This window comes from Dermacentor andersoni, chromosome 10 (assembly GCF_023375885.2).
Source record: "Dermacentor andersoni chromosome 10, qqDerAnde1_hic_scaffold, whole genome shotgun sequence".
Taxonomy (NCBI): Eukaryota; Metazoa; Arthropoda; class Arachnida; order Ixodida; family Ixodidae; genus Dermacentor; species Dermacentor andersoni.
The window spans coordinates 90002819-90029745 of NC_092823.1; the positions used below are offsets into that span (position 1 = coordinate 90002819).

The following is a 26927-nucleotide window of genomic DNA, read 5'->3' on the forward strand; positions in this document are numbered from 1 at the left end:
GCGTTTTAAGGAACAAGTATATTTTTTAGAAAATAACACAAAAAATGATTCTGTTTCTGGGGTTTCACGTGCTAAATCACGATATGATTACGAGGCACACCCAAGTGATGACTCCGGATTAATTTTGACCACGTCTGGTCCTTTAACGTGCACCCGATGCGCGGTTCACGGGCGTCTTGGATTTCGTCGCATCTAAATGTGGCCGCCACAGCTAGGATTTGATACAGCGTCCTCAGGCTTACCAGCGCAATGATTAATGCAAAAAAATGATCGTTCGAAAATCCCGCCTTTTAACGCTTTATAATTGTAATCATAAAGAGCATCTAAAACAACTAACTAAGGAATCAAACTAATGGCACAACGCCATGAATCCCGCATATTGAGAGCGCTCCTCGCTTTATAACCAATACTGTCAACTAGTACCAGTGATTCCCGCGTGAAAATCGAAAAAAAAAAGATACAGTGCTTAAAAGGGCCTGCACCAGGTTTGGTCAATGTAAACAGACAAGCACAGCGCATACTTCACGCACTGACTATAGTGTTGGCAAGGTATTACAGCGCTGCGCCCTCCCGGAAGCTGCCGAAATTTCAAACCGAACGCTGCGCGTCTTCCCTATTAAGGAAGGCTCACTCCCTGATAGCGCGTCCAGGCATCACTCAAACACTGTGACGTCAAACGGAGTGCTAACAAAGCCACTCGCCGTGACACGTTATTTCGGTAAGTAGTCCAATGCAGAAAGCACAACGCCACAGGATACGCGCAGCGTAGCAGAAAAGGAAGAGACAAAAAAAAAAGAGAAAGAAATCCACCTCCATTCCATCCTGAGAAAGTGGATGTGCAGTGAAGCTGTTTTCCACGTTTGACGAGCACCACCGCCACAAGCGACGTATCACGCGCGCGCGCACGTGTGCGAAAGCGCAGCGCGCGTCCTCATTCTTCTAGAGCCTCCGCCGAGCGCGAGTGCCTTATTCGAGTAATTAAATTTTTTAAAGTAAATTACGCCAGACGATTCGTAAAGTACGACTTACACTCAACCTGCAGGCAGGATAGCTTAATTAGGATTGTAATTCGCGTGTACGAGGAAACGTACTTCTCTTACGCGGAAACTCAAAGACAAAGCCCCACTCCAGCTGCCGTTTGAGGTCTGCCTGAGCGGGCGTGGCCGCTAGGCGGCGGTACTGTTAATCGGTGAGCACACAAAGAGCCGACGAAAAATCCCGACCAACTACAGAGCCTGAGAGCTTCGCTGTAAAAGGAAGCGAGGCTTGTCACGTGAACCTGACGTGGCCGCTCGGCTCCGTTGTTGGAGAAAGCGGGGAAGGACCGTCGCTTGGAGACGCTGCCCGATGCAGAGGAAGAGAGTGCCTCTTTTGACAGTCGCACTCGCCTCCTAGCGGTATGGTAACAGGTCGTTAAATTTCCTCGTTCTCCTCGAACAATAAACCGATTTGGAAAACTATTTCTGTAGAACAATCTTTGGACGGCATTTTAGAACTTCCAGTGTGCATATAAAGCTTTCAATGGGGCATGGTGAGAGGCCATTTTATGTTTCCTAATGAAAGCCCTTCTTTTTCAGGGAGATTCAATCGCAGCCATGTCAGGTCGCAGGCCATATCGCCAAGTCATCGACGGCGTGCCCAGGTGTCCATTTCTGGATCCTGAGACCTTTCGCAAAGGTCTTTTGTTTCGCGCAAACAAGGGTGACCTCATACAAAGTACTTACGTGAAGAGCGGGACGCACTGGGTCCAGTACATCACACAGCTCATACTGAAGCAAGGCGAGCCCATCACTACGTACCACGAGTTCACCAGCCACACGCGCTCCGTCGAGTACACGGACATCGCCGACTGGAAGTCCGTTCTTCCCGTGAGGCTGTTCATCACGCACCTGCGACTCAGTAGGGTCACCATGAACGGGGAAGCCAAGTACGTCTATGTGGCCCGGAACCCGTGGGATGTTTGCGTCTCGCTCTTCCGAATGGCGACGGACATGAGCGTCTACAGATTCCAGGACGGCACGTTTCAAGAGTTCTTTGAGCCGTTCCTTGAAGAGGACCTGGGCTACGGAAGCTACTTCGATCACGTGGCTTCGGGGTACGCACTGAAGGACGAACCTAACGTGTTCTTCGTCACGTACGAAGAGCTCAAAAGGGACACCCGAAGTGTGATACTGAGGCTGGCTCACTTCCTCGGCGACAGCTACGGCCGCGCCCTTGAAGAGGACGAAGAGATGCTTCAAAAGATCTTGAAATGGTCCCAACCAGAACATATGAGAAAAGCCATAGTTATTGATATGTTGGTAAACCCCTCGTCCGAATGGCAGGACGTGTTTGTACGCAAGAATGTGACCAGCAAGCTGGGCTATGAGGGAGACAACCGTAAGTATAGTTTGGTCAGAGAAGCTCGGGTTGGAAGTTGGAGGGACTACTTCACGCCGAGCCAGCTAGCACGTTTCGAAAAGAAGATACAGGCAGAAGGAGAGAAGGCGTCTTTCATGCACTTGTGGAAAGACATTCGAGAAGAAGCGATCTCCCTATCCTTGGCTTCCAATGAGTAGGCTTTTCACTGTATGTCCTCTCACGTGCACTATCGAATCTACTGAAGCAAAGGCGAAAAGAAATGCGTGAGCGGCCAGTATATACCATATAGATATAGTGTGGCTCCATTTAATAGCGTCTACTGCCGACGTGCAGCTGCACAACGAGATGGCTGTATACGAGAAATGTTATATGCCAGACGAAAATCCGCAAGAAGCCTTTAATAAAACTGTCTCTTTGTATAAATATAAAAGTGATGCTTTCTTCCAAGAAATACTAGTCCCAGCGTGCACCATGACGCATCCACTAAACAAGTTTCAGCTTAATGGTTGCTCTTCTTTGTTAAAGAAAGTCGCACAGAATTTCGGTGTTGCAACTAAACTTTAGTATCAAATTTAAACGAGACATCACGTTAATAAAAGAATAATTTGTGATTCTGCTGAAAACAATAGAAAATAAAAAAAATATACCCAGTAGAAGTTTTTTGAAGTTTACTTGAACAAAATATAAAAAACAGTTGCCGAGGAGCTTGGCATAAAGACAAATGAGTGCCTGACAAAGTGTCGATACCCCATGGCACAAAATTGAGGGGTGCACCTCTTCTGCGCTTTCTTCACGCTGATGCTATGCGGAGAAGCCGTCATTTGTTAAACGTGATGAGCACACTCAATTAATCGTGCAGAAAGCGCTTTCTTATCACTTGGAGTATGTTCCTGCTAACTTGCTTTTATGCATTCCTTTAGGCTTTAGAAGAAATGACTGTCGAAGTTCAGTCTTCTGAAACTACCAAATCTGACAAATAACAAACCTTACAGAAAAATGACAGTGCATTATTCTATTCATCACTGCACGGTGTTACTTGTCGAGAGACAGAGAGTTGTAAACTTGAGATATACGCTGGGGATGTATAGTGTCCTTTCTGTCATTCTTGCGCGTACGCCGGACAAACGCAAAATATATGATCAAATGTTCCTGGTAGCTGACAGTATTCATAATTTCGGCTAGTATCACGGCAACCTATCAAATGTCTATAACGCGGGGTGAATGCGACATCAAGGCGAATCCGGTGCGCCATGCTTGTTTGGCTTCTTTCGAGCTTGTGAGGCATACGGGAATTTCATTTCTGGGTCCCATTTAGGCACTCGCTTGTGTCGTCGATCTGGTTGGGTCCAGTGCTCCAACGTACGCTTACGCACCACGCAACGAAGTAGGGCGTTTGCATCTGCTCGTCATAACGGAATGCGTACCTCAGATGCATTATTTAAAGGGGCCCTGAAGTATCCCTCTGGCATGGTGAAATAACATAGTCCGCGGGTAGGATACGCTGCTGTGAACCAACTAGACGCATTTCTGGTTAACATCCCTGCCTTCTCCCTCTATTTCCTCCTCCTCCTCAGCCAAGTTTTGCTGTCGTACGAGGTGCGTCGAGCTTGCAAGAGGATCCCGAAGTCACCTTTCTCTCAGACGCTCTCTTTTAAACAGAAGGCCCGGTCCTCGCTCTCTACTGTGCACTTTATTTCGTCATCGGACGCTTTATTTTGCCACTCCCTTCGACGGCCGCTATTGGACGATAGCTGACATCAAGCTGCGGTCGGCTGCATAGCTTAGATACCGCGGCCGCCGCGGGGTGCCGCCAGGAGTCCATTGGCTAAGCGCACTGCGGCTCGGTGAGGACAGTTGCTGGACAGTATCGATAATGCATGTATATTAGATACTCTCTGGGTATCTTTTATCTGTATCATGATACGTCTGGCAAGATGTGTATCAGTGTCTGTATTTCCGATACATGAAAGAGTGTACCGTGTACTTTAGGGTACAAGATATTGGCTATCACAACGTCACCGTGCGAAACTATAAACTTTCTCTGAATTACGCTTCCCAAGCTGATACTGCTGCCACTAAGCCACCTGAGTAAAACTAATGGCAGCGAAATTCTTTTATCTTTTCGCCAGAGCCTTCCAGCGAGGGCAGGCGCTGTGGTCTGCGCGTCCCTATTGGTGGAGCAAAGTCACGTGGTTGTGCACCCGCCATCTCGACAAAACCAAGCGCGCGAACGTCTGCGCACAGCCGACCGTTTGCTTTCTTGATTTTTCGCTTTTAGTTGGGTCGGTACCGTGACACTTGCTCGTAGCCGCCATACTGTGCTGCATACGCCAATGCGCGCGGCGTCTTTCGCGCAAATTCTGAGGCCGCTATAGTGTCGTTATCGAAGTTTCTTTTGCCTGGTGCTCTGTTACGAATTCTGAAGAATGCAAGAATGGGCTTGCCGTGCGTGTAGTGGCTTTCACACGTCACTGATTTGAAGGATATCGTGCATATAAGTTTGACTGTTGTGAACCAAAGCGTGGATGGTGCTTCTCCCGGGAGACTTGGGCATAAGGTGGCTATTTTGTGCACGGGATTTTTGCTCGCAAGCACCAAAAGCAATTTTTCGGACTACGTAAGATGCGTAAACGGGACACAGCGGTATTTGCGACAGCGTGCAGATGCTTCTTATTGACCTTCTTGTAATTTGAAGGTGACCCGCTATAGCTGGTCGGCAAGCAGAGCCGCGGCTCCCATCAGTCACAAAAGCGACAAGCAATAACCGCTGACAGCGCAGCGCATAAAGAGCTTTCAAGTAGCTAAGCAACCCGAATAAATTGTTTTGGAATGAAAATATTATACTTTGAGCAAGAAAGACAAGAATTTTGAGGTACTAACAGACATTTCATTCAATAAGTATGGACAGCTGGGCTAGTTGGTTATGATTAGCATTATGAAACATAGTTCCAGCGTACATTTGGACAAGGACGAGGAGAGAAAGACAACACGAACGCCGTACTTCAACTGAATTTTATTCATGGAAAACAGGGCTTTATGTACACAGGGGGAGGGGGTGGGAGACTGCTAGTGCGCAGGACCATTCAAAAATATTTCCTTGGTCTAGGCAAAGGTCATCAGAGGTGTCAAAACAAAAATAAAAAAGGAAAATCTTTTCCCTCTCTTTTTTACATCACTCAGTCCAATCTTGTTCATCTCCCGCCCTACCTTGCTGGTTCGACACACCCGTTTGCCCTGAGATAATCAATTTCTTTTGTCCCGAGTGCAACAGAAGGAGCACTGACACAGTAATCGTTTTCTTTGTAGATACAAAACGCTTCAAATATTTCCCGGTGTTTCTGATTGCTATACTTGCGCAATATGCGTGTTCGTTCGAAAAACGCCTTGCATGCTGGCTTGTGCGAGCAACGGCGAATGTGGTCGGCTAAATGACCAGCGCCACTTAGTGATGTAGCATTCCTGCGATGCTCTAGCAAGCGTTCATTCAGACAGCGCCCGGTTTGGCCAATATAGCATTTCCCACAGGCGAGGGGAATACTGTACACAACGCCGACGTCACAATCAACGAGGGCTTTGGAGTGCTTTATTTTGCAAGCTGGCTTCTTCTGGGATTCGTTTACTAGGCGACACATTCGTCCCAGCTTTTCCGGTGCTGAGAACACAACACGCACCGCGCCGTAAATACTTCGCTGTAAGTGTCAGTGCACGTTGAATCCTAGCTCGCATTTGGGGACGGGGGGCTGCAGATGCCCATGTGCATATGTCGTCCGCATATGTACTAATCTTAGCCGTGTTAGGAAGTTCAGATGCAAGGCCAATCAATGTAACATTGATTGATGCAAATTTCATTAGATCCCAACCAACTCGCCCAGCAACAAGTTCTACTCAATGTAACATTGAAGAGAGTTGGGCTGAGAGCTCCCCCTTGTGGAACACCTCGGTGGATATTGTAATGGCCTGTGTCCCCATCATTTGTCGACATATACACGGTCACTGAGATAACTAACAATCCATGCATATAACCGGAAACCGACGTCTAAATCTTCCAGCGCATCAAGAATTGCATAAGGAAGTACGTTCTCGTATGCACCCTTAATAGCTCCAACTAAGTGGCGGCGACTTCTTTCCACAGTTCAACAGTTGAGGCCGAGTCTACAACATCGTCAACGGAGGAAAGGCCTCTTCTTAAGCAATCCATAAAATCGGGAAAGCCATTATTGCTCTCTAGGAGCCACTCCGTCCTTGACAAGACCATTCTTTTCAATGCTTTACCGACGCAACTGGCTAAGGCGATCGATCTGTAGGTTAGGTCTGTAGGAGTTTGTAAGGCCACATCACCGATTTAAGCAACACTACAAAACGACTGCATTTCCAACTCTCATCACCATCATCAGCCTATTTTATGAGCGCTGCAGGACAAAGAGCTCTCCCCGCGATCTCTAATTGCCCATGTCCTGCGCCAACCGATTCCAACTAGCGCCTGCAAATTTCTGAATTTCATCACCTCACCTAGTCTTCTGCCGTCCTCGACTGCGCATCCATTCTCTTGGCACTCATTTTGTAACCCGAATGGTCTACCGCTTATCTAACCTATGGATTACATGACCTGTCCAGCGCCATTTCTTGCTCTTAATCTCTTAATGTCAATTAGAATATCGGCTATGCCTGTCTGCGCTCCGATGCACACCGCTTTCGTCCTGTCTCTACTGAATCAAATGCCTTTTCGTAATCTATGAAAGCCATATAGAGAGGCTGATTGTACGCTGGGGATTTCTTGGTTCCCTGATTGATGACACGGATGTGACCCATTGTAGAGTATGCCTTCCTGAAACCTGCCTGTTCCCTTGGTTGACTAAAGTCCAGTGTTGCTCTTATTCTATTGTAGATTATCTTGGTGAATCTTGGTGGAGAGGCTGGATCAGCGCGCCGACAACGAGCCCTTTAACGCGCGAGTTCTCGCTGCCACTCATCGAACGCTGCCATTTCATCGGGGGATGGGGGAACTCACATGTGGCCGTCCCATCCGTGTTCCAAGACTGAACTGAACGGAAACAAAGTCTGCGCAGCGCGCGATACCTTTTCCTGCCCTTTCTCTCGCCGGCGGGAGCGAAACGGCTCTGATTAGTTGCGCGCGTGGCGTGAGAGTGCGCCTGTGCAGCTGGAATCCTTACTAATGACGCACGCTCCGGCGCCGGCGCCGCTGTCAACTCATCAACCACCCTTTCTCGCAGCTGCCCTGCTCTGTGAGCGACTGGGTTTTGGTGTGACCATATCGCCACCGAAACTTGTGAGCCAAGACAAGCTTCGTTTCAAAATTCACCCTGCACGTTCGGATTCCACTCGCCATGTGCCTGCGCCCGACCTAGTGGCTCGCATGAACTCTCTTGAGGCACGCCTTGACGAGCGACTGCTCTCCTTTGAGAACTGTTTAGTTCAGCGTATGTCTACGCCCGCGGAGAGTCGCATTGCCGACCTCAGCACACATGTTTCTCTATCAATCTCTATTTCCCGATTCCGTCCCGCAGGAATGTCAGGGACCCTTCCCAAGTCTACCTGCCTTTGATGCTACCACGTCATGGTCTGCTTTTCCTATTCAGTTTGACTCTGTCGCTGCTCTCTACTCCTGGTCACCTCATCACAAAGCTCAAATACTCGTGGCTGAGCTTCGTTCTGCTGCCGCTGAACTTCTCGAGCTCCTGCCTGCAGCCGATCATTTTAACTACGCAAGTCTCGTCACGGCACTTGAGTCCTGCTATGGTAATGCCCATTTCAGCACTTACGTCTTGTAGAATTACAACACGTGCAACAGAGCCACTACAGCCTGCAAGGGCTCGCTGCTCATGCCGAGCGCCTGCTGTGACTGGTTGTCCGAACTCCACCGTCGAATTCGTTACTACCGAAGCCTTCAACGACGCCACTGACCTCAACGTTAAACGCTTCGTCTGTCTCACCCGCCTGTCTACAGTTCCCACTGCCTTAGCGCTTACCTTGGAAGCTCATATAGTGGAACTCTCCACTGCAGTGTCCCGCCCCACCGTCTTTCAAGTGAAAAATCGTCAGCAGGCCAAGCCAATCGCTGCAACACATACCGTTAGCGCTCTCCAATCTTGCGCTGCTATTGATGCTACGAGATCGGCCATTACAGTCGAGAGTGAGCGTCGTGCCCCTTCGTTCGAAACCTTCACCGCGGGCCACCGAGGGCAGGACCCCGCGCAAGTCGTCAAGCCCCTTTCCTGTCACTGGGCCCATTACAGGTATGACAAAGTTGCTAGTGCATCTAGATGAGCCACCAGAAAACGTTAAACCCCGTAGTGCAGCTTTTAATTTCGTGACACCAAATTTGCTCCTCATTCAGTGCCATCTGAACACGGCTACGGTCGCACCAGCCGGCCTTCTCCTAGCTCATGGAACTCGTCTACGATCCCTTGGAGAAATCTCGATGACTGTGGCTGCTTTCGGAGAAAGTGTAAGTGTTCCATTCATTGTGGTGCAAAACCTCTGCGCACTGTTAATTTTGGCTGCAACTGGTGCTTCAACTTTAAGCACGCTAGGTGCATAATAAAATTGCTCTCTCACTTTCCGGCACCTGACCTGGCAGCCAACACAGTCGCAAATAATGTGCTAACCTAGTGTGTGCACTCTATTTTAATGTTGTCCAGTTACGCGGCCGCAGGAGCTCGTTCCTTTCTGGTAGTTCGACGTCGCATAAGCATTTATCTTACTTTCGTACTAGACTGCGCACCCTCTCAACATAGATCTGATAGCTAACGACCATGCTTCTATTGAAGGCCCATAAAAATGATTATGTTCACCCACCACCACCGCTTTCTTTTCATGTGTTGGCAACATCTACGGTAACTATACCCTTGTCTTCTGCTGCGTGGGTACCCGTTCATTGCGACATGGATGCATGCTTAGATGCGGATGTCTTGAGTGCACTATCTGCTCACGGCCGGGCAATGAATTTGCCATCTCACTCTCTCTACTGACTTCCCCTTCTTCTGCATTTGCTGTCCTGGTCTTCAACCTATCAGACAACCCGTTGGACGTACACTCTGGAAATTTGTTGGCGCCTGAGGCAGCTCTTCAGCCCTGCTCGGTCCTGGCAACAGTGCAATACTGTACTTCTCCAGAGAATGGCGATGACTCTGTCGGCTGACATCGGTTTAATTTCGGCCCAAACCTTACGTCATCCGACAAGTCCGATATCCAAGCATTACTGACTAAATGTCGAAGGTGCTTAGAGTTATCACCGAGCGAACTTGACTGTACTGCTATTGTTCGTCATAATATCATCACTGGCTCCCATGCACCTCTTAGACACAACAGTCATCGTATTTCTGCTTCTGAATGCGCTGAAATTACAACTTAAGTGGAAGATACGTTACAGTGTGGCATCATATCTCGCTCGTACAGTCCTTGGCTGTCCCCTGTAGTTCTCGTGAAAAAGAAGGACGGCATACGCCATTTCGCGTACACTATCGCCGCCTAAATAATATTACCAAGCAAGGTGTATACCCTCTTCATCGCCTCGACGACGCCTCAGATAGGCTTCACGGGACGAGATTTTTCCCTACACTCGACTTCCTCTTCGGCTACTGGCAGGTCGGTCTTGATAACAACGACGCGAAGGAGACTACTTGTATCACACCGGGCGGCCTGCACCATTTTAACCGCCTTCCTTTTGGGCTGTCTAATGTACCTACAACGTTCCAATGACTAAAGGACCGGGTCCTTGGACACTTAAAGTGGTCGATGGCGTTAGTGTACTTGGATCACATCATTGTTAAAGCTAACACGTTTTCAGAACACCAATGAGCCGGTCTTGCACGCTGTAGGTGATGGTGGGCTCCGTATAGAGCCTTCAAAGTGTATGTTTGGCTATCCAGAAGTTACCTCCTTCGGTCATCTCGTGAGTGCTGTTGTGCCCCAAATCGGCCGTGCGCGTTCTTTCGGTGTTTCCTCCAAGGCGGCCCCTTTCATCAGCACCCGCCTACATGGCGACGGGCCCCGACACCGACCGCGACGGGCAAACAAGCGGCTCACTTGGAAGCGATAGCATCTGCCGGCCTCCGTGGAAGCGGTAACGAGCGCGAAGAGTATTTTCCTGACCCGGAGAAGATGACGGTCACGGAGAGCAAGGAAACTAGCCGACGACTTTTGTGGAGGGAGCATGAACTTTCTCATGGAAGGGCCGCGAACGAAACCTGTTTCTACATTGACGACGTCGTTGATTCAAATGTTAGGTATCAGAAGGAGTCGCGTGAACTGTACGACTCCACTCATTGGCCCACAACAAGGTCATCGAATTCCCTTGCGTAGAGAACTAGGGAAGAGGAAAAAGGACCTCTCCAGTGGGACTGAGAGAACGCTGACTAGAATTTGACTACTTGTTTCAATACGTAAATAAACCTTTTTCTTTGGCTCCTACTCCAGGACGCAATAATCCCTATGCCTCGAAAATACCTGCCCCAAACGCTACTCTGAATCCCAAAAAATGGCAGCAGCGGTAAGATGGAAGCTGTGGCAGGTGCCAGTCGCCATCATATGATTTGCGAGCGACTGGGTGACAGTGGCAAGATGGATCCTGCAGCCAACACCAATCGCCAACAATTCCATGGCTCGCGTGCGGTTGAGTGAACGAACTGCAACATCACTGCGCGGTACAGGATGAGTGCCTGCCTTTGCACTTGAGTCATTTAGCCTAGACTTACCGGAAGTCGACACAACGCATTCAACTGCTTATAATGACCCTCGTTGTCGCGTGTCTCTGCAGAAAGCAGCTTTCGCCATAGATGTGCAACTTACGAGGCGCGCTGCCAAAAGGGGCGTTTTTTGATGGTGCAAAATTTCCGCACAAGAGAAACAGAGAAAAGTGACGAGAATGTTTTACAGTACTCACGCAAAGAATAAAGAAAAAGCAAGAATCGACACCACCCCTTGTAAAATTAACACACAGATTTTCATCACGTCAGAATGATCGCATTTGCGTCCATTCCTTTCGTTTACATTTGAAGTTGTTCCTTCTAGCGCATTTTTATTTGTATTCACGGGGATTGTATTGCGAGCGCGGTGGTAGCAGGGCCATCTATAGCTTCCACGCGCGAAATGTACAAACCATATCTGACTGACCGAAGAAGGCACTATTGTAGGTTGAGTGAGAAATAGGCATTCCAGACTTCCTAGTGTGTGGGCCCGCAGCGTTCCCAAAAAAACTACGGGGCCAGTATCCTCCCTTTCTCCCTTCTCATTAGTTGTAGTATAAGCGCTGTCTGAAGCTGTAGAAAGCCCGAAGTCACCTGGTAACTGTCAAGGTCGTCTGTTTCGCGGGAGGCACGTAGCCATACTGTTCTGCGCGGCTCGTCTAGCCACTCTTAATTTTGCCCGGGAGCGCAAGTTTGGGAAGGCAAGAGAGGCAGGCAGACACCGCACCACATCAAGCGGGCGATACGCCGCTCGAGGCTTCTCGGTAAGGGCTGAAAACTTTTCCCCCTGCTCACTTTTTCACACAAGTTTTAAGTGGCGTACGAAATCGCCGAACATATATCGCCTAGCTAGGCGCGCCGGAGATTCGCGAGCCGCGATGTTAGGACCACCAAGAATCGACACTATATCGTGCAACCTATGACGATCAGCAACACCCGCACAGAGCGGATAAATAAACGGATCTCTTAGGCATGAAATCTTTACGAAAAGGGCTTTTCAATACACTAATGACGTACCTTGCACATACTTTCTAGTGACAGCACTAGTAAATATAACGCGCACAAATTCCTAACAGCTACATATGCCGCGATTCTCTCATTGTAAGCCTACATACATAGAAGCTAGCTTATACAGTTCTTGTAAGCGAATTCGGGGAACCTAACACGTGAATAGATGTTAGCATTACACACTCCATACCACTACAATGCTCAAGAAATTATATGCAGCAACTTGCGAGGCACGCTGCCAAAATGGGCGCACTTTGACGAAGCAAAATTCCCCCACGAAAGGAACAGAGAAAAATGGCGAGAAGGTTTTACAGTACTCACGCAAAGAATAAGGAAAAAGCAAGTAGCGACATCACGACTTGTAAAGTTAACACACAGATTTTCATCACGTCAGAATGATCGTATTTGCGTCCAAACCTTTCGTCTACGTTTGCAGTTGTTCCTTCTCAACCGATCTCTTAGCTGTTCCAATCAACGGATCTCTTAGGCATGTAGGGCCTTCTAAGGTGTACTTTTCGGCTATAGGATAGCCTCGGCGCCTGCGGGTCGTGAGGCTACCTTATCCGGTTTTCATCCTGTGAGGATACCTTATCTCATTTCTTTCCGGAAAGTAAATATTCTCTTTTACTTTGAGGGTGATTATTTCTTTCTTTCGTCCCCGTAGGGCAAACTCTAGAGTAAGCTGCGTGTCCACCGTCACAGTTGGGACAGGTGCGCCATTACAATTGTCTGAGGGGTGATCGTGCACACCACACTTTGCACAAGTTTGTCGGCCCCAGCAACTTTATGAACCGTGGTCATATCAATGGCACTTGAAACATCTCCTGGCGTTTTAAATGTATGGTTGCACTCGGACTTTAGTGTATGCTGTTTCTAGTATTTCTGGCAGCACATTCTACGCTCAGATTCCTCGCTCAGATTTAACAGGTTATGGTCGGAAATTACTCCTTTGCTTGGGTTCATGGATTGATGTGGAGTCACTGTGATGTTTACATCACCGAAGGAGACCAGATTTGGGAGCTTGTCTTGCTGTTTATCGGAAACCTCAAGCAGGAAGTCGCCGCTAGCCATCTTTGTGACTTCGTAGTCTGGGCCAACTGATTTCGTGAGTCGTTTCGCAACCGTGAAAGGTCAAATCATTCTGTCTTTCTCAGTATGAATTACGTGAAATTTGTGGGAATGTTTCTTTTTGTTAGCAAAAACTGCTACTTGTCTTCGGTGCGTCCTCTTTTGTTAAGAGGGCGATCAGGCAGACGGGGGAAGGACAATAAATCCATACATATTTATTTCATTTCGGTGGCCATGCCAGCCACCTACCATCGAGCTCAACACGGGGACGCTATAAGACCCGAATGAAACGCAGACGCCAGCTGCAAATAGCCGCTATAACCTAATATAATAGACCCAAGATTTGAAAAGCTACACCAGGTTAGCCATTGCTGCCTGAAAAATCCCAAGTGAAACGAAGTGAGTAGACGACTGGAAAGACTGAAAGTAAGAGAGAAAGACAAAGGTTGCAGAGGAGGATAGGAAAAGGCTGCTACCAATTTTTCCCGGATGGGTCCGTCCAGAGGTGCCGTCTACGTGAAACCGAGGCCAGAGGTGTGTGTTGCCTCCGCCAAAGGCCCTTAAAGGTCCAAACAATAAGCATTGGCTCAAGCCCCAGGATCTCCTTTTCCCCGGACACGGCTAAGCCGCACACGGTTAGACGCGGGAGGGTCCTACCCCCATCTGCTCGGGTACGTGGTGGCGCAACTCACCAAACGTCCGTTTACGCAGACTCCCCTGCGGAGGCGACGAGATAGTGCGCTCATGAAATGCTAGAGAAGCAGCTGGGCCAGCTGTGGACAATTTGGCATGGTTAATGGAGTCCGTCGCGAAGGTAGGGCCTGCAAAAGTCCTAAATGACACCGACTCAATAGACAAAGTGCTGTGTTCAGTCGGTCAGAAAAAAAGTGCTCCAGGGCACAATGTAGGCAGTGCCGTACAGTTGCGGGCAGCTCCCACGTGTGCAAGCGACGTTGCGCGGATGAAAATAGCTGCACTGTCTTGAAGTGTTAAAAGGCATCCGCCAGTCAAGGCAACTATTATAGTAGGGATTTACCCGCAAATCATTCAGACAGCGCAGTTGAGATAGCAATTGTGACCGATTGTATGAGTACTGGTCAGCCCGAGATGCGAGCGGAAGGCTTGGAAATGAGCACCAGAAAGCATGATAGAAAAAAAAGGCGCCTTCCAGAATCAGGAATGCGGCAGAGAAATCAACGCGTCCAAAGAAAACGACAGGTGTTAAATACTGCGCGGAGCGCAATCAAAGAGTTCAAAAGGCACGTTTCTGCCCTAGAATGTTTCTAATCAGAGCGTTTCGGAGCCGCCCGACAAGGAATAAAAAAAAAAAAAAACGGGCTGTTCGGCGTGAAGGTGGAGTCGATTTGTCCAGGAGTCGATTATGTGCCCCTTCCTTGTGTTCTTTTCACATACTAGGCATGACACAGGAGAACGAGGTGGTAAGGCGACGCGAAGAGGTCATACGCGGCCGTGAAATTGTAGTGCGATGCCCCGAAAGCGTGTTGCCAGTATGTAAAGTGTCGGGCGTCTGCAGCGAGGGCAATGGTCGACGTGCTGTTTGTCTTCCCTTGTTGACAAGACGAGCTTTCAGGCTGCGCCCACCTCGAATACGGCTTAAAAATATGCCACAGCCGTATCCTATTTGGAATGAAAAGCGAGGATACAGGTTTTGTGAAAACAGCAGTTATTTGTTTCCATATTGTAATGTGCGTTTAAACGTTTTGAGGTCTCCGAGACAAGACATCGTTTTGCTACGCAAGTTTAGAGCTGTTTTGGACGCTCACCGATATTATGAAACAGATGATTTGAGCGCGCAGAAATTTTAAAAAATTTTGTTTTCTCGATGTATTGTTCGTTTTTTAAGCAGATGAGCTTCTTTTTCTTTTTTGGAAATATATGCTGGTTACGTCAAGTCCAGGTTACATGTTAGAAGCATGCAGTGGCGGGCTTGAGTATCAATTCGCTATTCAAATATTCGCGAGATGTTACAGAGCTGTATACCTCTGCTGTCCAAGGAAATTTTCGTGTCGTTGTGGTAAGCAAAAAACTCCGTATACGTCGGCCGATCGCGAAGATAGTCCAATGCCCGGCCGACCCGCGGCGGAGGTGAAGCAGGCGTTAAGCACTCCCCATACGTGTGCCGATCCCTAAGGGCCGATTTACGCTCAAACCGCCCATGGCCGCACGCCGCACCGCAAGCCAGCGGTCCGCCAGTAATGGCCGACGTGATGTCACGAGGGGCGGTCGTGAACTTTTGCCTCCGTGCGGCGCCCGCATAAACATGGCGCTGGTTCGTAGCGAAGCGGAGTGCGAGGCCCCTGGGCTGCAGCGGCAGTTTGTTTTTTGTGTGGTTTATTGTGATCATTGCAAGAGCTATTCAGCACCTGCAAAGCTATTTGTCTAACGCAACAAGCAGCTGTACTCTTCCTGACCTCTTCAGTACGTGCGATCGCCAAAGGAAACAGACGGATGTGTGTTGTGTTTACGCGAGGGTCGGAAGTTATGGAGCCGCCGATTTCGTGTGTTTTGCCGTTTTTTGCATGTGCATTACAAACGCCAAGGCCATCGCATACACCTGAATTCTAAGCATGACACTAATTCGGTACGCGCCAAAATGAAAAGATTGCGGTCGCCCTCCTCAGCACATGGTGTTCGTAGGTGTTGTGCGTGCGCGCTTCATCGATACGAAGATTGCAAGTTTGTGCAGTACTGGTTTGTGTCTCAGAAGTGATGGCACGATGTGTAGCGATGAGCTTCATTATCGCCTCATCGCAGTCATTCGTAATGTGCTGTTTGTGTCTACCTTCGTGTGAGCTGTTTTGCGGGCTGCGATGCGCATTGGTGACCGCGAACACGTACAGAACGTTCGAGCGCTAGGGTTCTTACTTTTACGAAGCGTAAGTGTACTGTGATATGTACGTGCAATGCGTCGCAGTGGTGCTAGGTGTATAAGTGTTCGTTTTATGCAATATGCACATGTTCTGAAGTGAACAGTGCATAAGCGTTGCGGGCGAGTTTTGGTTCCGGCCCTTTCTGCCTCGTTCACGTATCTTGTGTGTTTTTCAGGAGTTATTTCTGTGCTATGAAGGTGTTTATAATCTGTGAGGGCAATATAAGGAACAGCTTAAAAGTTACATGAGTACATGCGCGCTGTCGTGAAATGTGGACGCGCGTGTGCACTGTTCTCATGAACGCAAATTTCGGGCACTCTTCATTTTTGTCATGTGGACATGGTGTAAACAGCAGAAATCCTGAGGCGTATTTCTAGATTAAACAAACTATACATTCTTATACTGAGAGATGTGAGCGCCTTGCATGTGCAAGAAATTCAGCTGCTTGTTTCTTGTTAGTGTCTGAGTACACACTGTTAGTGCCAACACCAGTGGCACAGCATGATAAGCATATAATGTGTGAAAACTAAATACTTCATTTTGATTCTTGACAATTTGCATTTTTCGATAAAAAGCCATATGCATGTAACAAAGCATGAAGATGACAACAGAACTGGTACGGTCAATATATGATTCGAGGATTGTAGCAGAAGAAACAGAGGACACAGAAGGAACGACTATAGTCGGATACAACTTTAGAAAAAAGGGAGGCCCCGCCCAGATGACCAAAGCGCGATGTCCAATTGCCTCCGTGACTAAAATAATTCCACTCAAAAAATCGTGCTTCTGAAACGTGCAATTCTAGGTATAAAGACTTTTGTATTTTGATAACTTGTTTAGTAGAGCTTTCATGTGCTACAGCACATGCCGGATCGCGACCGAAAAATAACCCCTTGCCTTCCACAACGCTGCCCGTCGTCTGCTCTTTAGCTTCATTGCAAGTGACAAAAGTAGAAAAAGCAGCTCTGGCTTTTGCGCTTCTTTACATGTACACAGCACATTTACTACTCCTGTTCCGAGCTTCAAATGAATCAGTTTCTATTGAACAAGTACTTATATAAAACAATGCATTTATCGCAACCATTACAAACTCAAGATGCTCGGTGTCATTAAAGCACAGTGTTCAAGGTGAAGAGGGAGGTCAAAGCTTCGCATATTTCGGGTGGCAAACTATTGACGTCCTCACAAAAGCGCCCACGAAATGCGGAGAAAAGAAGACGCAGCACGAAGTATGACACGTGTGCACCAAGGTCGTGTGCACAATTTCTTTCGCCGCAACGAGATACCGACGGTCGAGAAGATCACTAACGAGTTCTCGAAGCGTATATGGTGTTATGTTTGTGCCCTGGGATTTGTCTGACGGAAGGCCAGTGCTATGGTGTGTCGACCGTGGAGGCAGCATGCATCCCCGCATGGTCCCTGCTTCGGGCACACGACTACGTGCACGGCTCGGGTTTCCCTGCGGTTGCATGGCGTCCACGACGGAAGCGGCCACCGAATCACAGACTGCTATTCGGCCCCTCCCCGTGCTGGCAGCAACGCAACCCCTCCCCCCTCCTTTGACCGGCAGCGCCCGCACCATGAACGACTCCCGCTGTGTTTGGGACGGTTTCCAAAGGAGGGCTGTGTTTCGACCCTGTGCCTTACAGTTGGTTCCCTTTGTCCTATGCGGGCCATAAAACTTCCCCAGCGCACCATTCTGACCGACCACCAGATCGTCCCAACGCCACAGCGCGGTTTGAGGAAGTGCCGGCCACCGAGAGCGGCGTTAGGACCACGGAGGCTGCCCAGACCCTCTCTCTCTCGACCTTGTTTCGTCCTTAGGGACTGTCTGGGGAATCTGTGGACTGAGGGGTGTTATTTAAGCAGCTTGCAGCCGCTCTGTTGGTCTCTCTCCTGCTAACGACAACAACATGTAAACATTGTATAAAGAATTCTTCACCGAGAAAGCTCTCCTCGTCTCTGACTCTGCGTGAAGTGGGGTCCAGACCTCCTGCCAGCCACACATAGCTCGACACACGCAACAATGGATCTCCCATCACTGAAGCGGTGTACTGTGCGTCACCTGCTTGTCGAAATCTGATTCAAGCACAAGAAGAGGAGCCGCAATTCGCTGCTGATCGACCGGTATGACTGGCGGAATCGCTACCTTCGTGATGTGGAGCGCTTTAGGCAGAAGGCCGAAAGATCTTTTTCCTGGACGAGACATGGGTGATGGCGGTACACACTGGGTCGATCGTGTGGACAGACATCGTGGTGCAGAAGATCGGACACCTATACGCTCAAGCAAATGGCCTGTCAACGGGTCTGAAACAACCTTCTGGAAAAGGCCAGTGCCTGATTGTGACGCACATTGGCAGCGAGGATGTTTGTCGACGGCTGCTTAGATATATTCCGAGGCCAAAAAACAAGCGGCTACCACGAAGAAATGGACGGCAATAACTTTGAGGGATGGTTTAATGACGTTCTGCAGAAGTTGCCTGCTGGCAGCGTCATTGTTTTGGGCAATGCACCTTACCATTCCCGGCGAGAAGAGAAATTGCCGACAACAGCTTGGAAGAAGGAAAAAATACAGGAGTGACTCAAAAGCAAGAACATCACCTACAGCGAAAGGGTGGTTAAAAAGCATCTGCTTGAGTTGGTAGCATCTGTAAAGCCACGCTTTCTGAGCTACATCGGAGACAATGCAGCTGAAAGGGCCGGTTGCATTGTACTCAGGCTCCTACCGTACCACTGCGAATTTATTCCTATCGAGCTCATGTGGGCAAAGGTAAAAAATGGCATAGCTGAGGACAACAGAGGCGTCAAACTGTCCACGGTCAAGGACGTCTTGAGGGAAAAAATCAAGCACGTAACGACGGAAGACTGGAGGAAGAAACTTCACCATGTGATGGACCTGGAGGCAAAGTTCAGGCTTGATACGTCTGGAAGTGACCGCATCCAACCCATCATCATCCAACTGGGTGAAGATGACAGTGCAGAAAGCGACTCCGACTGCGAGCTGTCCGGCATTGAGCCACTCGATGAAGCATCACAGCTTCTTATTAATAAAAGAACAGCCCTTATTAGGGCTACCAAAATATTGCCGGTGGGTTCGCAGCAGCCAAGCATTCTGCCGTGACCTCTCAAATAAATAAGCGTTTCATTTGGTGACATATTCCTTTTAATGGAAGCCCAATTCTGAAAAAGCAACGTCCTGCACAGATCGTGCTCAATATAAGTATTGGCATGGAAACGTGCTCAAATTCTGGAAAATCTGAATGCAAATACAGTTGTTAACCATGAATAACTATGTGGGGCCCAAAATGGTCATTTGGGCAGCCACTGTCCAGCTTCACACGAAAAAGCAGTAGTCAACGTGAAAGTGACAGCCACATCAATGTGCACACCAAAGCACATTGTGCTTTGCGTGCAGTTGTGCTGCCCCTACTGTTATTTCCAGCCCATTGAGATGAATAATGCCAATGTCAGAAGGCCCAAAATACTCTATTGGGCAGCCACCTACGAGCATGACGGGCCCTGTGATGATATAACAGTCGTCAGGGCATGCGTGAAAGGCACCTTTAGCATCTGCACTTCAAAGCGCAGCCACGTCGTAGACATTGTAGGTGAAACAGCAGCAGTCAATGCGAAATTGACCGCCACTTTTGGCAGTTTGCATGCAAAAGCACATTCATGTGGTCGCATTCTTTATTTTGGTTATATGGCTCAGGCAAGTAATATGGACAAGAGAACAATTATCAAACATCATTAGCTTAGTGAGGACCAAAATACTAATTCGGGTAACTATTAATAGCAGTAGTCGAGGGAACGCTTGAAAGGCACCATTAGCAGTCTGCACGTCAAAGCACAGTCAAGCTGTCGCCACTGTTGGTGAAACGGCAGCAATCAACGCGAAAATGACGGCCACTGTTGGCAGCTTGCATGCAAACACACGTTAATGTGGTGGCATTGTTTATTTTGGTTATCTGGCCCAGGCAAGTAATGCAAATAAGAGAACAATTATCAAACATCATTAGCTTAGTTAGGCCCAATATACTCAGTCGGGTAGCTATTAATAGCAGTAGTCGAGGGCACGCTTGAAAGGCACCATTTGCAGTCTGCACTTCAAATCACAGTCATGCCGCAGCCATTGTTGTACTTGTTTATCTGACCGGGCAAGTATCACCAATGTTAGCACAATTATTCACCCTAAATAGCTCTGCTAGCATTGTTTGTACCAAAAAATGCTGAGTGAAGTTGAATGTGTTTTATTAAGACAATTATTTAATTCACAAGCCATCGGCATAGCGATCGACGGCCAGGTTCAGACAATGACATTTGTGAAGTAATAAATGGTGAAAGTTGCAAAAGCTCTCAGTGCACTGCTTTGCCGAGCTCCATTCACTGAAAAATGTCTTTGCAACGACGAAAGCATCAGACAGGAAATGATACCCCACTGCACAATGTTATTCATGTTGAATATTTTTATCATCATATGTGGTGGGCAGCGAAACCGTCTGTTTACTAAGACTGAATGCATGAAAAATGCAACAGCATAGCAAGGTGTTGCTTTGCAATGTGCAGCCTTTCATGTGCACTTCTGACGAGCTGCCACATGCACTGATGCATAAACATGAACAGAGGTAAGAGGCAAAGTTACTATGGAACCCACATGACGCTTTTAAGAAAATGTATCTCTAAACCTTTCTGTTTTCATAGGCGATCAAAATTTGTTTCGAGCAAGTTGGTTAATCACATTGCAGCAGCAACACAAGAAGCAAGTAGGCAGATTGAGAAGACGAGGTAGACCAGTGAGACAGGTTTTAATGAGATGGAAGAGGCCAGCCCTGCAGTGTACAGGAGTTAGTGCCTTGAATGAGATTGGTTAATGAAAATGGGTAATGACTTTGCTAAAAAAAACTAGCAAAAACAAATGCTAATATAAAATAACAGGACAGAAATAAGAGTAAGCGCAAACACGCATTGTAGCAGGCACGTATTCACACACAAACGCGAAAACTAAGAAAAACTCAAATATAAAGAAATGTGTGAAATTAAAAAAAACTGACAAACGCAAGAAAGCATACATTTACCAACAGACGCGGGTAGAGCTATTATAGGAGTGGGTTCACGAGCTGCTGTGCCTACCTTCTCGCATGTTTTTTTTTTTTTTTTTTTTTACCGCTCTCTTAACACTGTCTTGGGAATTTTTAATTGCAACATATCACGAGAACCGAAAAGCAGCGCGAAGCTATGTTGTGGGAAACCATATCGAGTGCTGGCAACACAACTTATGCGTGACTGTGCCACAGCGCGCATTCTACAGCTTGCGCGCGCGGTGAGCACTGGTAGAAAGCAATCAATCGACTGTGCTACACAATGCTCGAACACCACCGTTAGGCGCTCGGCTATCTCACTGCTGACAATGATCATTCACGCTAAGTTGATGGCGAAAAATCTTTGCGTTGGAGGCTTCTTTTGTAAATGTTTTCTGTTGAGACGCTCGTAAGTTTGTTTCATGCATGCACGCTTTTCTCATTTCTCCTGAGAATGGTTTTGCTCCATCGCTTCACCTCGTTCGACGAGAAACGCAGAGACACTACAAGAACACACACGCCGCTGACAGTAGGCACCAGACTTTGGCAAACTTTTCTCATCATAACTGTGAAGTACAAGACCTGAAAAGGAACGACGATAGCTAAACTCAGGAGATCCTTGAGGCATTCGAGATAAGTAAAACGGGAGCGTAATGTGTAAGCACACCGTCAGTGGCCTTGACAAGAAAGGAAGTCACCTTTTTGAGACAGCCTCAGATGTATAAGAGAAGAGATATGGCGATGAAATCAATAATAGTGGGAATTTCAATCAAGAAATCAGTTGACAGTGCAGCTGCGTACTCGTCTAGTCGTTCCTTCTGTGTCCATGTTCCTTAATTTCTGCTGCTACGATCCTCGAAGGATAACCAAGTAACCCAGTTAAACGCCCTTTTGTCAATATATGATATTCTGTTGGCTGCTGGAGCATGTAGTGTATATGTAAGTGTTGAAACCATTATTTTAAGCTGTTGATATTGCGTAAGGGTGTGTAAATATTTGCAACTTTGTAATTATGCATCGAATAGTGCCCTATTCGATTCGGTGGTCACTTTTTGTAAATGTGAATATTTTTTTCATATGTTTCGGTTATTTCAAAATGCCAACTGCACCCACATAAACACTAAATTGTAGAAAAGTATGGTAAATTTTCACCACCATGACAGGCGTGCTATAGCCATAAGACATGAGAACTTGCGTAGAGGAGCAGGCTAGGTCACTCAGGCAGCCACACCTTACAGGCTCTACAGTGATCATTTGCATCCTCTGAAGAGCTCTGTGCATGCGAATAAAGTACTTGTTTGCTCGTATGCTCAGTTTGTGTTTTTCAAATACAATACTTAGTAAGGTACTATACTATTACAGAAACTTGCTAACTTCAAAAATACAGGGATATAAACATCAATTTATGTTAATAGTGATAATGACTATTCATTTTTAGAAAAGTATTCGATTCAATTTGCTTCTGGCACTATACTATTCGGCCCTGAAAATCCTTATTTGCTCACCTCTAATATTGCATCTTTTTTGTGCTGTCTTTCACATGTGCATTGCAAACAAAACACATAAATGTGCACTCAGAGCATATTACATACAGTTAACGAAAATTTCCCAGTGGACTAGTTGGTTCGACATAACACTGTTGCGCAAAGTGACGAAGGGACAGGACTTAAGAGAGAAAAACAATGCACGACACCCGAGTGCAAACTAACAACCGTCTTATTTTTCGGAAAATGAGACCTTCATATAGCCTACTCGCATGTTCAGGGATGTTCTTCCCAGTCTAACCACGCCATCTATTGTCATTCATTAAGCTAATCTCTTTGTTGAGTGATATAGATGGCACAAGGGGTCATCTTGATGTTGTAGGCTTCCATGACTTCTTTTTCTTTGGTTACTACATTGCAGCAAGATCCCCATCCTGCGGAAGATACGGCATGAAGCACTATGTATGGCAAGGTCTCTGGGTGCTTGTATCAGACTGCAGTTGTATAGATGGTCGTACAGTCAATCATTTATGCACCTGCCTGTTTGGCGCATGTAATCAGCCCCACATGTCAAAGGTATCTTGTAGACCATGTCTATCGTGCATTCAGTCAATCCTTTAACGCGGTTTATAGTGCATGCATTCAGGGTATTCCTTTCGCTGGTCATTCCATTTACTTTTGAGCACATTTTCTTTAGCTTCTGTCGTGCTGTGAGGACCACTGGTTCGCTCGGTTAAACTGAGCGAACGAGTTCAGCAAAAGATGAGAGCAAAGGCAGCATGCAGTGGGAGATTAAAAAATCGGCAAGTGAGAAGAGGCACGAGGAGGAAAGTGGATAGGAAGGTGCAGCAGAACCATGAGGCAGTAAGCAGAGGAGTGTATGTCGAAAGCGTGCGAATAAAAGCGAAGTGCAGTGACGGTAGCTACGAGATGGTGCCAGAGTAGCACGCAATGTCTGGGAGGTTTGTTGGCGATGGCTTCTGTGAACCTCGCCCACGCGTCACCCATGCACTGGCTCACGCGATCTCCAGATTGGCAAGGCAGTGGTGCCACACTTCGCTCCATTTGCAACATGCCACACGAGACCGATTGTCCTTGCTAGCGAAATGACAACATATGTAGAGCTGAACAAAAATTTCGTATTAGGGAGTATCGTAATTGTCTGGGATTTTTTTTTCTGTCAATTGCATGTGCTCTGCAGTAATAAACATTGCAGAAGCATCGCTGGTCGCTTATGCTCTTATGCCTCTCAATATAGGTATTGTATCAAAGCAGATTCCTTGCTTTGTACACGTTTGTTTCCAGAGCTGTCTCTGCACATTTTACACTTTATGAAGGCTAGGGAACAGCTTAGAATTTATATCACTGCTCCACATATTGCAATTATTCATTTTGTGCTAGGTGTCATGTGCTGTAATGTAAGCTATGCAAATTCTCCTTATGCAATCTTTTGCACATGTGGCGACACAGCAAAACACCTTCTCTGCCACTGCCCAACTGTCACATATTTGTACACGTGTACATGTGTGATAGCATTTCCCTTTCTTTCATGCGGGCCATATTGCGATCACATCACCCTCGCTCACTATGTGTATATAATCGTTGACCGCCAAGCTGTGGTGCACTTTCTTGTCCTTATATTCCTTGGCTGTCATTCTACCACGTTAAGTTGCTGCCATGCAATAAAACATGTTTCAAGTTCAGTTTGCCTCTTCGTTCACGGAAGCCAACCAACCTTTCACGCTAACAATTTGTTCTGTGAGCTGTACTCCATCTCAGTAGTTCCTTGCCGCACTGGGGAAGCAGCAGGGCTCCTTAGTTAATAGGAAGGCTGAATGACCCTCAAGGTGTCTTCATCGCACCGCACCGTCTGCTCGGTGTCTGCTTTCCATCCTGTCAGTACATGCTCCATTGTTGGAGGATTGATGAAAAAAAAAATTTTTGACGCCTTAACCAGAAGCTTTGTTTACGTGCATGCAACAGCGGAGCTTCGCTTCACCTGTACACTTTCCCTCCATTTACTTTGCAGCCACCTTAATAAACAGCAAGTATGAAGGCCCTCATAAATGTTCACTTGCGGCGCAGCGTCTGCTCGGCGTCTACTTCCTGGAATGAAAGCAGTTTAGGAAATAATCTAAAGCTCTATTTTACTGACTGCAGCATTTATCATGGGTGCAAAGAGGGTGTTGCGACAGAATGCCTGTGGTGCAAATTCAAGGAAATGTACTAGGATGCTCATCAAATGTTTTATAGGTGTATAGTGCAAAACCATATTTACATACAGGAATGACATTACACTGGTCATAACTTAAAGCAACGGTTCATGGGGCCTACATATATGGGCACATAAACATGATTCTCAATGCAAGTTTGACTTGATATGATAGTCACTTTTCAGATAGAAGTGACATGATGACATACTGGTAATCAATGCCTGTTATTTCTTTATTCCCACAATGATCAGTTGTATAATACTTGTGCTCAGATACAATAACGCATCTCTGAATCATAGATATCACATCCCATCTGCCCTATGCAACTTTGCCTCATGAAATGGGAAACTCATCGATATCATCAGTTACGGATTATGCCAAAGTGTCATGCTGTTTCTTGCAGTTTTGTCTTTCATGAGTATTTGCGTAATGTGAAAAAGAGTAGCCTGATGTTCTAAACGTTATGGATACTATATGACCAATACTATTCTTTTTCCGTGATCAGAGGAGGCTTTTGTGTCAAATATAAATTGGAAGTTTTTTAACAACGAATATGTGACAAGTACTTGCATGTGAACAAGCGTATGCAGCCTTCCAAAGGCAAGCACGGTAACGAATGTATCTTTTAGCCGTATTGGCACAAAACTTTCCCATAGGCTTTTTTTTTTGCCTAAAGCCAACCACCCATCTCGATCTAGCAGATTCATCTTTTATGTGACAAGTTTGTGCTGTTTTCCTTGCAACAAGTCCTTTTACATGTGTCCGCAAAACATTGGCCCTTCATTATTTTTGTTTTTTCTACAACTTTCATGTTTTTTTTTGGAAACAATTTATTTTGCATTTTTGGAAGCTCTTCATACAGCAGCCATTATTTCTTGGAAAGCTTCTTTGCAACGAGGCTCTAAAGTTGTTGATACACCATTCAAGTAATTTTTTTTATATATAACATTAGTAGCCTTGCATTTAAAGCTTATCCTTTGTCCCCAATAGTTAGCTCTATATGGCACTAGTTGGTTAAGTTGTAGTACCTAAATATACGGAAATAAATATTACTACTACAAGTACTCACGTCGTCGTGTCACTATTCAATATTTGACACTTAATATTTTTGTTCAATTTCTGTTTGAAAAAAAGTAACATTCGCCCACCTCACAATGCACGAAGATGTGCCCAAGCCATATTTATGATGTAAAAATGAGGTGAGGCGCGCAGACGGGACACAAGAGTAGAGAAGTGGACTTCTCTACTCTTGCTTCCTGCCTGCAAACCTCACCTCTTTTTTGCACAATGAATCCTTACCAACTAGCTCAGCTTTCTTTCATTCTAAGCCATATTTGTGCTTTCTGAAGTCTTACCTCGCTGCATATAATAGTGGCAAAAAGCAGCTTTTCAGAGAGAACTTGATTTTGTTGTTCTGTGTATTCTGTTTTTCTGCCATAAGTATAGTGACATGATAACTATATCGCATACACACAGCCTCTCAATGGAACAGACATTTATTTGATACACATGAATTTGCACCCTGTTCATCTAGATTTCAAAATTATGCTGATTGTGGCTAGCCTCTAGTATGTACAGAAGCATGTCTACGATGTGGTCTAAGGGTACATGTGCAGTGCTACTGTGAAGCTAGTTATAGTTCTCACAGCAATGCACCAAGTAAGGTTGTTGCTTCATTGTTATAAAGAAAGGCAGCATCAGCTAGACTGCAAGGGCGACAAAAATGATTTGTGCAATTCACCAAACATACAAGCAGAATAAATATGACTATAATGCCATGTGCTAGTTAGTATATCAAGTGATTAAGAGAATGATGTAAGGGCTGTTTGGTTAATCTGGTTTATTTGTCATGTTAAAACACAGGCTGTGAAGGTAAGTTCAACATGTCGAGGTTGTCAACATGTCTAATTATTTACGAAACCGGGGAGGTGGCAGTGAGACTTCCTGGGAAAGCAATACCTCAGTTGTACTAATGGTATGGCTTGATTATATAATTTCATTATTGCTTGTTTAGAAATATGACGGTGGGTTAGAACCTATGAAATGCCACAACAGCAAGGCTGAACATCCATCCTTACTCCTCGGAGGCTTAAAGAATGATAAACAGTTATGCTTTAGA

General features: G+C 46.6%; 2 protein-coding genes across 3 annotated transcripts in view; both read left to right on the plus strand.

Annotated features, from left to right (window-relative positions):
- Positions 1 to 1595: 1595 nt before the first annotated feature.
- LOC126544289 (sulfotransferase 1C2-like) lies at positions 1596 to 2558 on the plus strand. Its single transcript, XM_050191550.2, has one exon. The coding sequence runs from the start codon at positions 1596 to 1598 to the stop codon at positions 2556 to 2558; it is 963 nt and encodes a 320-aa protein (XP_050047507.1).
- A 5650-nt stretch (positions 2559 to 8208) lies between these two features.
- The window catches only part of LOC126544291 (juvenile hormone acid O-methyltransferase-like), a 177196-nt gene continuing 158477 nt past the window's right edge, over positions 8209 to 26927 (plus strand). The window contains exons 1-2 of one of the 2 annotated variants that reach the window (XM_055062514.2): positions 8209 to 8615; positions 8717 to 8827. In XM_055062514.2, coding sequence (XP_054918489.1) covers positions 8801 to 8827 — 27 coding nt within the window. In that variant the 5' untranslated portion in view covers positions 8209 to 8615; positions 8717 to 8800. The remainder of the gene's footprint in view (positions 8616 to 8716; positions 8828 to 26927) is intronic. The other variant, XM_055062513.2, reaches the window with a different exon arrangement.